Source organism: Thermobia domestica, chromosome 1, assembly GCF_964235325.1.
Source record: "Thermobia domestica chromosome 1, izTheDome1.hap1.1, whole genome shotgun sequence".
Taxonomy (NCBI): Eukaryota; Metazoa; Arthropoda; class Insecta; order Zygentoma; family Lepismatidae; genus Thermobia; species Thermobia domestica.
The window spans coordinates 384,637,736-384,651,001 of record NC_137454.1 but is presented as its reverse complement, the minus strand read 5'-3'; the positions used below and the strand labels follow the sequence as shown (position 1 = coordinate 384,651,001).

Here is a 13,266-nt window from a genome sequence, read left to right as displayed (position 1 = left end):
AAAAACACTGTATTCAGATTGCTAGAAAGGCATATTTTCACAGAAAGACAGATATGCGGTTAAATTATTTTAAAATGAAAGGTTTCACCGAACTATGCTCTTGCATCTTACAAGTGTTCCACATGTAAGCCATTAGTCACGTAGTAGAGACCTGCACGGGCCGGGCTTGGGCGGGCCGACTCTGCTATTTGTTTGGGCCGGGCCGGGCTTGGGCGGGCCGACACTGTTATTTCATTGGGCCGGGCCGGGCTTGGGCTGGCCGACAATGATTTCTCTTCAGGTCGGGCCGGGCTGGGGCCGATCAATTGCAATTCTTTAATAATTATTGACTTTCGTTAAATGATAATTGGAATAAAGCCAAACGTTGAAGAAGTGTGCCCGTGAAAAATGTTACAAAGAATGCAATAGCTATTTACAGTTTTTGTTGCTTAGCGGCTCCACTTTCACTATAGAGGATTGCAGGCATTATGCGGTAAGTTGAGCTCTGACCTTGACCTTCACTGAACTCAAAAGATAAAAAGAAGGGGTGGGAATGTTTTGCCTGTCGCTAAACAATATTGCCATCTTCACTTTATGCTAAAAATCAATTAAGTTAGATTTTTGATACAGGGAATGGTGTTTTTGTTCTCTCGATGACAAGCAAAGTTCTAGGAGGCAATGGTACCATTCAGGAGGCAAGCGTCAGGTTGTGAACCAGAGTTTACAAAATGTTTCTGAGGGTTAGGTCAAATTTAGTACTAAATTTTGAGAAAGATTGGGGCTCGAGCTAATTTTTTAAAAAATTTATCAGGCCGGGGTCGGGCCAAAAACTTTTAAAATTTATCGGGCCCGGGCCGGGCTTGGGCCAAGAATTTTAAAAAACTTATCGGGCCGAAAATCTCCAAAACTTTTCGGGCCCGGGCTGGGCCGGGCCTAGCTACGTTCGGGCTGGATTGGGCTCGGGCCGAAAAATTCGACCCGTGCAGGTCTCTGTCACGTAGCACAAGTTTGTTTTATAAAAGTCCGGCCAATACCCTACATAGATCCTATGGTAGATATGGTAAGACTTCCTTCTTTATATAACACCATAGTTACATGGTTCAAATCTGATGACCATACTGACGTGAGTATGTATGAGTGCCTGGTCATGGTTTGGCTGATAAGTAACACTTCCCAAGTGTAACACTCCAATTTTAATAAAATTTGGCAGGTAGAACTACACATAAAATAAACGAATACATGTTTTCTGAGGAAAAACTGTTTTAGAAAGCAAAAGCCCCCACCCAAAATTTTGGAAGTTGACGCCCGAAACTCAAAAACAAGTGGACCGAAGTGAACGAAATTCTGCACAGATATTGTAGAGTTAAAATGAGGGAATAAGTGTTTCGTATTTGCCTATATAGCCTATATATATAAAAAATAAAAGGTGGGTGGGGCACAGACCCTTTCAAACCTTTGATTACTAAATATAAAAAGTGCTAATAAGTATACGTCCGAAGTGCCTAAATTACTCAACGAAACTGTGTTGAGACAATATACAAAAATAAACGAACACGTACTTTTTAGTTTGTTCGAGAAAACTGTGGATGCCAAGACCTCCTCCGAAAAAAAAAAGTAAATGTTACCGCAGAAGCACAGGAAGGAGTGGACCGAAGCGAATGAAATTGTGCATAGATATTGTATATGTAAAATAAGGCAGTACGTGTTTCGTAAGTAGCTAAGAGGGCGCAATGTTGAGTTTTTGAACTTGAACTTTTGAGGGTAAAAGCACGACACACTCGAAATTCACTGTATTGATTACAACTTTTAGATCATCTATCAATTGGTAAAAGTTCACTATTTTCACACTAACTGTTTCCTGCCTATAGCGTATTTTATAGTATTTCGGAGGCACTTTTAACCCTTACAATGTTTTTCCGCATAAATAAAAAAACACATGTCAATTTATTTTCTGTTTACTGTTGATGTGCCAAATTTGAAGCAAATCAGATGGGAAACACGAATTGCCTTATTTTACATATACGATATCTACACACAATTTCATTCGCTTTGGTCCACTCCTTCCTGCGCTTCTGCGGTAATATTTGCTTTTTTTCGGAGGGCCTTGGCCCCAACACTGCTTTTGCGCACAAACTAAAAACACGTGTTCGCTTATTTTTTCGTATTATCCCTACACAAAGTTTCGTTGTAATCCTCTATATCTTTTAGGCACTTCTGATGCATACTTATTCCCACTTTTGATATTTCATAATCAAAGGTTAGGGAAGGGTCTGTGCCCCACCCACCTTAAAAAAAAAAAAAAAAAAAAAAAACAAGCGTATTCCCTCATTTTAAGTCTACAATATTTGTGTACAATTTCATTTACTTCGGTTCACTTCCTTTTGCCTTTCGGGCATCAACTTTCAACATTTTGAGTGGGTGCTTTTGCCCCCTAAAACCTTATCTGCAGAAAATAAAAGACACGTATTCGTTTATTTTTTGCGTATCGTCCCTACACAAAGTTTCGTTGCAGTTCTTCATGTCCTTTTGGGCACTTCTGACGTATACTTATTCGCACTTTTGATATTTCGAAATCAAAGGTTTCGAAGGGTCTGTGCCCCACCCACTTTTTTTTTTTTTTTTTTTTTTTTTTTTTTTTTTTTTTGTTTTCACGAAAATAAGAAACACGTGTTCCTTTATTTTAAGTCTACAATATCTGTGCACAATTTCGTTCACTCCGATCCACCTGTTTTTGCCTTTCGGGCGTTAACTTTCTAAATTTTAGGTGGGGGCTTTTGCTCCCTAAAACCGTTGTTTTCAACGACGTGCCAAATTTTATCAAAATCGGAGTGTTACACTTGGGAAGTGTTAGTTGTAAGATAGGCCAATCCAATGATGCAGAAATTTATGGTTAAGTTAGTGGTGGCTCCCAACCATTATGTTCCCAATTTTTAGAATTTAAAAATAATGAAACACAATTAGTTGTAATCAATCTTAACACATGCGGTACCAGTCAACGCCTCCAGCGGCGGTAACAACACTTAGTACTACATAAAAATGGAAGAAGTATGTCGCGATGTCGTGGGTGTTCAGTAAAGTGGGACGTCAGTCAAACAAGGTTGGGAAGCACTGCGTTACGGTACACATTGTAGAAATAAAATGGGGCGGCGCTGTCTGTCACCAATTATGGCATGACCCATAACTGTAATAATAATCATCATAAATTCGCGTTTTCATCATTCTGTCAGTTCTGGGCGTGTATGAGCCATCCGAACGATTTCTTCCACTCCACATTTTTTAATCTGCTCCCCCTTGTACTTCGTGTGCAATCCATTTAGTGTTCCGCATAATCAATTCCCATATCATTTTCATATATAAAACTTTTTAGCTAAACGCTCTGACATTCCTTGGACATATTTATACCAGCGTAGACTAGATTTCCCTACTTTTGTGGAAGAACTATTGTGGTTGAATGTATTCCTGATTATTTCATTCGTTCTTGAATCTATCTGAGAATACTAATTAACCCTTCCTTACTGGAGGGCTCATCTGTAACATTAGTACTAACGTGGAGTGTTAAAACACCACAAAGAAAATAGGTTAATTTGCAATATAATTATTATATTTATGTCCTTTTTAGATAAATAAAACTTTTTCATTTACATTAATGTAACTTTCAAATAACTTTTACAAATGCATAAGTGACGCGAAGTCCTATAGATCGACTATGTCCGTTCGTCTGTTGACAGGTACCAGAGCAAAAACTGTAACAAATATTGAGAAGTAGGTTTCTTGCAATCGATTCAGTGCCCCAAATAGGTTCCGTCTTCTCCGAACCCTCTATTGAAACTAGAAGTTCAAATTAACCATTTCCGGTTTTTAACGTTCATAGAAACAAAACGGCAATAAATAGCGGTTTTCAGCATTCGATTCAGCGTTTTAACAGAAATATCGTCAAAACCAGAAGTAGGTTAAATTTTCTAATATTGATTTCCATAAAAGCAAAACCCATAAGAAATACCGAGAAGCGGTTTTTTGCAATGGGTTCAGCGTCCCAAGAATTTCCATCTCCTCTGTTAATCCTCTACTCAAGCCGGAAGTGATAGAAATGAACAGTTTCCAGTTTAAACTTTTATCTCCATAGGACAAAAAAGGTAATAGATAGCGACAAGGGGCTTTCAGCATCTTAAGAGGAATACCATCGCCACCCACAGGTCACTTACAAACCGGAAGTGGTTGAAATTTACTAGTACTTAGGGTTTCAACACTTATTTCCATAGAACAAACACGGTACAAAATGTCGAAAAGCTTTTTTTGAGAGTCCCAAGAATGAATTATGTCTCCGTTACAACACTGATCACATAAGGATAAAATGGATATAGCGATAAGCCTCTTTCTTAACGAAATCACTCCATAAGAATATGCTTCACCTGTGATTTTATTTCTCTATTGCAACTCTCGGGAGGAGCTGGCGTGATTCGGATTCTACGTTAATCAGTAGGTCCACGTCTCATATGACCTCGTTACTGCACAGGACGTTAAACTCAAAATCAACTCAACTCTTTACTGCAACCGTAATTAATAGACACCAATTAGCACTTGCGGTTTCAATATTAGTATGCATTGAGCAAAAACAGTAGGATCAATCCATATGAAGTGATCCAATGCGGATTGCTTGACCATTTTTTATGTACTATTACCATATACATTGGCAGCTCAAAACTGGCTTTTAAAAAATGTAATCCTAGCCCGTTTGTAGGTGGGCGCTATTAAGCAGCGCATGCCAATTAATGACTGTGCAGACGTTAGCGTAAACGTACTTGATTATTCAAAAACATTCAGGGTGTCTATCGGTCACGAAAGTCACGAATGTCACGAAAAGGTCATGAAATCAGAAAATGGTCATGAAAGTCACGAAAAAGTCACGAAATTTAGCTTTTGGGTCACGATTTTTTTTTAACTGTTCAAATGTAAGTACAGATTGGAAAATGTTGTTCTACAAAACGTCAAAGTTCACCACCAAAAATGTCTATGATCAGCTTTAGACGCTACCAAATCGCAAGCAAAGTACGTTTCTATCGCATGGATGGAAATTCGGCCTAATTTGCACCCAAATTCGCTCTTGAAAATTTTAGGAAATTTTATGATTTGGTAAAGAAAAGGTCACGAAAAAGTCACGAAATTTCACTTTGGGATTTTAGTATACACCCTGACATTGCAGCTAACACCATTTTCTCTTCTTTTAGTTCTGTCTCTTAGCATGAAAAGCTTTAGTTGAACCCTAAGAGAGAAAATTACTCCTTAAATTTAGTATTGAAAGTGAACAAATTCCACTTTTTAGAGCTGAAATATCAAATTAATGAATAAAAGGGTGAAATATCAAATTAATGAATTGAGGAAACAACTTATTTTTAACATATTAATTCCTCTGTAGATGCGAATTCAATGTGACACAAAGATTGATAAAAGTGCATAACTTGACTGTAATATTTCCTATAGAAAATGGTGCAGAACACGGATGATTTTTTTTTCTGGCTAGTTTCTTGCGTTTCAGCTAGAGTATTGGAGATTTCATATTTTTTGTATGAACATTTATATCATTATACGAGAGTGTGAAAAGGAAAAGTTTACCTCGTCGCTGAAAATGCACTTGTTCCGAAACCCTCCTCTTCCATGTGTTGTTACATTTCAGTACAGAATGATAAATGCAATTCTTTGCTATTGATATAATTGCTTGCAGGACGTCAATTTCTACTGTTTCATTCACGAGGGTCTACGTTTGTAAACGTTTCCGTACCATTGTGTGTGGAACGTTGAGTAACCAGCATGTCGTTCGCTTAACTCCGTAGGACTGTGCTAGAAAATCTCACTTGTTCTGCCTCCTTCTGTAATACACCTATGTTACGTTTACACAAAAGTAATAATTCTCTTCGAATTTTTTGTAGCTTCATTATACTGTTCTTGCACGAGTAAATTCGTTCGATGCATGAACGTAACATTCCTTACACATTTATAATTAAATTAGAATTAACATACTCAACGTAAGACGCTTTCTTCGACTGTGGTAGTACAATATTCCACGCGTGAGAACGTCGCCTGTTGGTGGCCGCTAGTGGGACTACAACTGAGTTACTGAGCCATCCTATTTTCCAGTTTTATCTGATCCATTGGCCGCTAGTGGGACTACAACTGAGTTACTGAGTCATCCTATTTCCAGTTTTATCTGAAACGGCCGCTAGTGGGACTACAACTGAGTTACTGAGCCATCCTATTTTCCAGTTTTATCTGATCCATTGGCCGCTAGTGGGACTACAACTGAGTTACTGAGCCATCCTATTTTCCAGTTTTATCTGATCCATTGGCCGCTAGTGGGACTACAACTGAGTTACTGAGCCATCCTATTTCCAGTTTTATCTGAAACATACCTTAAATTCTGATTCCATCCTAGCATGAGGCCCAACGAATGCACAGTCACAGTTAAAAATTTGCTGGTTGTGTTTGTATTGGACACTTGCTAAAAATCAGTTTTGTTTGTCTGAAATAGTGTTCATTATGTTGCGTCACTAAATAGTATTTCTTTAAGGTGTAACATTAAACATTTTAAAATGCAGCTGGAGAAGTGAAGCTGCGAAAACACTTCGACCAATAGTTTAGATACTCCGTGTGAAACGTGATGGAAGATTTTATCTCTAAACCTAATACTTGGATATCTTTCTCTGAATTGTGTGTCCCGATAATGAAGACACTGAAAAGGAAATATTGTGTTTAACCTCCTGTACCATCACCTTAACTGACTACCTGCACCAGTTTTCAGATCTTTAGTTCATTTATTTATATAAAAACTATTCTTCTCTGTTCTTTGAAATGAACTTCTTAAATGACCCTCGCTCTATGAAAATTAAATTGCTATTTATTAATTTAATTTAATTTAATTTGAGTGATATTAAACATCTCCAGCTCATTATCAAAATAATGGAAACAAAAGGAGTTTGATAAGTCACATGTCTGGCTTGGCAGCGGTCAGGCGGTGACCGCAGCGCCATGCTATTAGTGGTGGTATGTTAGGGCAAACTCCATACTACTAGAGAAGCAGTATTCAGGGAACTGAGCACACGGTGATAATGTGAAATGGGCGACCACTCTGATTTCCAAAGAGGTCAAATTGATTAGACTCGGTTATATAGTGGGAGCGTGACGTAAGTGACAAATGTGATGGATATGTTGGTCGGTTGCACGGGTCAAACCGCTGATAAAGAGACCATAATACTTTAGTATGACGCCAATTATGCCACGAACGCGCAACATGGACCGTTGATGATTGGAAACGTGATACGCAGCCGTGTGCACCAACGAAGTTTAAACGAGCGTTCACTCAAACGCATTCAACATTAAATTTTCAAGTTTAAACGTGGTTCCAGGACTTTTGTTGCACCATTGAAAGTCGAAGTTCAGCACATCTCTTTAAGTAAACTTCGGTCAATTTGTAAAATCGACTCTGATTGGTTGTCGTCTTTTGTCTCTAATCTTCGTTTAGCAAAGTAACAAATGAAGAAAGCATACCGCGTGCCAGTCTTTTCGACTTTCGGGATTGTGTGCATAGAGTTGTGAGCAGCCTAATTTCAGTGATTGTACTTGTGATGAAAAAAATAATGAAACCAGGAGCAAAAAATTTCTCCGAACACGAGAAATGTATTGTAATTTCATTAGTGGAAAAATACATAGACATTATTGAATGTAAGCAGACTAACTTGAATCAACGAATTTTAAGCCCCCAAATTCGGCCGTTCAAGCTAAAACCAAGTTTATCCACCATTTGACCGAGACTTAAACTTGAACGTTGTTGGTGCAACAGACAGTTTCACCGAGCTTGGTTATGACCCTCGTTCAACAGTTGAACTTCGTTGGTGTACACGGTGAACGGTTGGATAACTCATTGTTCACCTTACTCCTCCATAAGCGTACGATCCAATGTCGTCACAGTGTAATTCACAGCTTAGAAGTGTTCATATAACCTTGAAACGTGTTATAATGTGGTTTTCAGTGAGTCCTGTGCTGACGCTTACCGGTTTCGTCACTGCACTGGATTATGTCTTAATTTTTTGGGCCATGTGAATCCTATGGCCCAGATGTTGTTTCTGGGCAACAACGCCATGTTCTAGGTTGATAATGTGTCCATTCACAGCCGGGGCGATTCAACGTGGTTTGAGGAACATCGGGACGAAATTGAACGTCTTCAACTGGCCCGCTTAATCCCCCGACCTGAACATAGTTGAAACTCTGTGGTCCGTTTTGGAGACATGAATCCGGTTCAGATTTCTGCTTCCAACCTTTCTCACGGAACTGAGTGATATTTGCACGCGAATAGTATGATATTCCACTTACTGCAATTCACGAGCTCTATGACTCCACGTCGCATCAAAGTTGTTCTGAGAGCGAAAGGTGGACCAACGCCATATTAAGTATGATAACTTGCACCTTTTTCAGGTGTATGTATTATTTTGATAACCATCTGTATAATGCAAATTAATTTGGCAAAAGCAAGGAACATTTCACTCTACTTGAAGAAAAACGAATAAACTCAAAATATTAAAATATCTTGTCGTTTGAAAGGAAAAAGAAGAAAAAAGCTTTCTCATATAAAAAGCATTGGCGGTAGTGCTCACTACCATTAACGAATGTTTCAAGTACAAAGCAAGGAAATGCCACACGAAATAAAGCTCTTATAACTGTAAAAAATGCTTGGGATTTTTTATTTGTTTGTTACCATTTCTTCGAAATTTGAAGTATGTTTAATGACTATGCAAATGACAAACAGTTTAATTTCTGTATCTCTAAAATAATTTATATTCATTTCAGATTGTATCTACTTTCCCTCGATGGTGGTTTCAAAAGGACGGAAGTCTTGTACAGCTTGAGATGTTAATTACTTACCTGACAGCGTTAGGGCATAGTATCGACGCCTCTACCCCGCTTGGAAGGTTAGTACTTTTCAAGGAATTAGAATTTTCTGCTGTCGAGAAGAGAGTTATTAATTTTAGCAGTTAGAAGAAAGAGCTCGAAATCAATATAACTCCCTTTAGAGGGGTCACGATGACCTAGTGGTAGAGCGCATACCTCTGGTGCGTGAGAGCTCTCGTACGAACCCCGCCCAAGTAAGTTAGTGGTGGAGAACATTGTGTCTGTGAGTTTTCTCAGGGTACTCCCTTTTCCTCCTACAGTATCATTCCACCAATTTTCCATCCATTCATTTGCCTTAACCATTCGTCTCCCTTAACCTTTAGGTCGTAGTCGTAGGTTGTTAAGCACAAAGATTTCATTTTCGATATAATTTCCATATGACTGAATTCCAATATGGAGCACAATGTATGTAGACGTTTCACAGCTAGTACTTTCTGTTTTAAAATGAAATAAAATGAAATCTTTGAGTTTTACGCCGCACGGTTATGCCAGCTAGGCTAAAGGAGACGGTGATGATGAGAAATGAATGAAATGGTGGAATGAAGAAAGGGGGAGGAAACGGGAGAATCCCGAGGAAACCCATGCACACGGTATTCGTCCACCACTAAGTTCACTTGGCAGGAGCGGGGTTTAAACCTGGAACCGAATGCACCAGAAGTGAACGCTCTACCACTTAGCCACCGCGACCGTACTTTCTGTTTTGTTCTGTAATTTTTCTCTTCGTACTTCTTCCTCTCCGTGTCTGATGAAAAGTTGAAAGAAAACGCTTGTATTTTTTTTTTTTTTTTTTTTTTTTTTTTTTTTTTTAAGTATTACGTGATAATATTTTAATAACATCTGGTAGTAGTTAATTTTCCATTCTATCTTTAGTACACCTTTTTTTGTAATACGTGCTCAACAAACTTTATTTGTCCTTTGTGTTGCTGACCCTGCGCGTTTCTTAAAATACTTGTTTTGCTTGCTTCAACGTCCCATGCTTATGCTTCGAGGCTAAGGGAGACTGTGATAATGGTGGAATGAAAAAGGGCAAATGGGAGAACTTTGAGAAATCCTATGTGCACGGTGTTTGTCCACAATAAAGCCCACTTGACACGAAGTGCTATCGAACCATAGACCCCACACCTTAGAGACTTGAGCGCTCTTCCTCTGACTCACCACAACTCCTGGTCCCGAACCTGTTCTATCTTCATTTTGTGCTTTTTAATCTTTAATTTGCTATTTTTGTTGATTTATTTGCTTATTTAGATATTGTGTTACACCTTTGCACTTGTATTTGTCTACCCTATTTCATGTTTTTATTTCTCAAACAAACTGACACTTTTATAACACCACCAGCTTGTGGTCAAGAGAATGTATGATGACATACATACAAAGAAAACTTCTGAAGTTCTATGATATATTGATATTCACAAGTTCTCTATGTGTAAATCTCTGACCACAAGGCAGACACCCAATCTGTATTCTAATTCTCCCCACACTTGCTGTTTGAACACATCTCTGCAATTCAGGTGTTCTTTGGAAAGTGAAAGTGTGTTTCACAGAGCCTTAGACAGACCCATACAGAAATCACAGGGTTCAAATACGGACGGATCATTTGATCAACTGCAAATTCTCAATAAAATGCAACGGATCCATTGCTATGGGAGGTATGGTACTCAGGTAAAAATATAGTGAATCACCATCACGAAGATAAATTAATTTTTCTCTTGGAATTCTTTGTATGAGCAAAAGCTAAAGTATGTCTTCAAGGTGCCATGTTCGGTAGCTAGATTCTGTAATTTTATATATATATATATTCTGTTTTTCTTTGGTAAGGCACAAAACACCCTTACCTGTGGCGATCCATTCGTGTTCGTACATCCATACGGGGAATCTCCTCCTCATGCATTCACTCACGTTTGGACAGTTTAATGTCCCGTTCAGGTAAAAAGTAGGCTTTCCGTCAAGATTAATGGATGACGAAAATCATTTTGCTCCGTGATTTTCATAACTGCAAAATATTTAATGCATACATATATCGCTATATGTGATAGGCTTGGAATACCTATATGCATTTTTTTTTTTTTTTTTTTTTTTTTTTTTTTTTTTTTTTTTTTTTTTTTAACGCTTTTCACTACCAAAGTGAAGATTCGTAAAAGATTTGGAGGAATGCTTCCCGGCTCTGTTCCGCCTGTTCTTCCTACGCTGTTGATCACCTTTTCTTTTTGACTTTGCTTACACAACAAGCCTTTTCATACCTTTGAAATTGTATAATGGCGTACAGCGGATATCACATCGAGAGTAGAACGCATTTAAAAAATGCAATTTATTTACAAAGTTCATCGTCCCTCTTGCGTAAATGAAAAAATAAAAGCTGTTGTTGAATGTGATACATACCTTGCTCATGAACATTCATGACGTTTATTATTATTTATTTATTTACTTAGAATTCCGTCATGACTTGATACTTTTAAATATCTTGTGAACAATGTACATCAGAAATAGGGAACAAAATTATATACTCTCTTTGATAGATAGAAGAAAGAAGTAGTGTAATTCTCAATGAAGCAGTAGTGTTTCTATGAATAATACAAAATAGAATATGCAGACATGCGTAAAGTAATCATACAATAACGTCTCTTTTTTCTTCTTTTTCAGAGAGTTAGTGGAAGGCATAGCAAAACTATTGAAAACTATTGGAGCCAAAGCCAAGAGCGAAGAATTAATAAAAAAATGTTCTTAATTTAATTGTATATGTATTTGAAATGTTATGTGCTATGCACATGAATTTTGTATGTACATAATGTGATTTAAGAAAATCTTTTTATATAAACTAAACGTAGTTGTTATTTCTTTTCACTGTGATTCAGGAACGAGTTTGTTTCGTGCTACTTTCGCTTATCAGAGATTCAAATTTGAGCACCAAACACACAAGAAATATGTGGTGGCTCACAAAAGTAACCCGCCCGCTTAATACCAGGGACGAGCAAATAATTTTGTGTAATACTCTTAAGTAATTCTGGCTAATGCCGGCGTGTCACCGGATGCGCAGTTGTTTAGTACCTTGCGGAATCTGTTTCTGTCTGACGCTGGCGTGCCATGCGATGTAAAGTTGTTTAACTGGAATTCCCTGCCTGCTCACTTCTGGTAAACAAGTCTCGTCGAGAAGTTCGTATTTTCCAAGCACCAGCGAATTTTGATAATGAAAGAATATGTGCGTACGGGGTCAATTAAGAGGGTTCTCGACGCCGAAATTTTAAACGTTTCCCTAAATATTTCATAAACTTATAAAGAGCAGAAAAATTGCAAGTTGTTCTTTTAACAATGTAATTTTCCAAACGATAGCGTAGTTACAACTCCTCTGAATGTTTTGGTTATGTAAAGAGCTAGGAACGAATTGTTTTTTTGCGTTAAAAAGTTGATTTCCTAACTTTCAAACAACGGAAAACATTCAGAGAAGTTGTAACTACGCTATCATTTGGAAAATCATATTGTTAAAAGAACAACTTGCAATTTTTCTCTGCTTTATACGTTTCTGAAATATTTACGAAAAAGTTTAAAATTTGCGGGCAATTTAATTTCGGCGTCGAGAGCCCTCACACGGAAGGGGCCTTCACAGCCAGGTATTCAGGAACAAAACCAACCGCGAAATGCAGTATTCAAAACCTGGTGCAAAAAATGGTGTCAAACTGCGTAGTCGTAGCGAATGTTAGTAGCCAGAAGCCAAACGTTGTCCGAATATCGGAGGTCGTCCGTGTTGCTCAGCAGCAGATAACACAAAGCCAACAAAAGTCACCTAGAAAGTATCACAACAGTTAGATGTGTCAAACAACGTGCCAGCGAGTGCTGAAGTCTCTGAAACTGAAACTATAACGAGTAACATGTGTCCACTAACTAATGGAGCTAGACACAGGTAGGCGGATTGCGTACTGTAACTGGTTACTGACATTGCTGACGGACATTTGAACTCTCTGCTGTGCTTTATATCCAAAAAAGCGTGGCTCCATTTATCAGGTTACGTAAATGCACAGAATATGCGACACAGATCTGCTGGGAATACACACATCCTGCAAGAAATACCCTTCCATAACAAAAAATGATGTTTAAGTCAGTAACATATGTAGTACGTCAAACGTTCTTTGAATTAACAATGGACAGCGAAGTTTGTCGTAATTTCTTGCAGTAGTTTTACTACGATCTGAAACAAGAAAGACTACACTGCTACTTCAAGAAGATGGAAGCCACACTTCGAACGACCCCTCACGTTGGTGCATGGACTGTTTACAGAAGAGCGCACAGTAAGCAAAGGATTTTGGCCTCGTCGTTCCCCAGATTTCTCCTTGTGTGATCTTTATCTTTGGGGGATAAATA

General features: G+C 38.2%; 1 protein-coding gene across 1 annotated transcript in view; it reads left to right on the top strand.

The window, feature by feature from the left end:
- LOC145664871 (PAX3- and PAX7-binding protein 1) overlaps positions 1–11,733 on the top strand; it is a 77,966-nt gene extending 66,233 nt beyond the window's left edge. Inside the window, exons 15-16 of the mRNA XM_081731918.1 lie at positions 8,815–8,936; positions 11,554–11,733. Coding sequence (XP_081588044.1) covers positions 8,815–8,936; positions 11,554–11,638 — 207 coding nt within the window. The 3' untranslated portion in view covers positions 11,639–11,733. The remainder of the gene's footprint in view (positions 1–8,814; positions 8,937–11,553) is intronic.
- Positions 11,734–13,266: the final 1,533 nt, after the last annotated feature.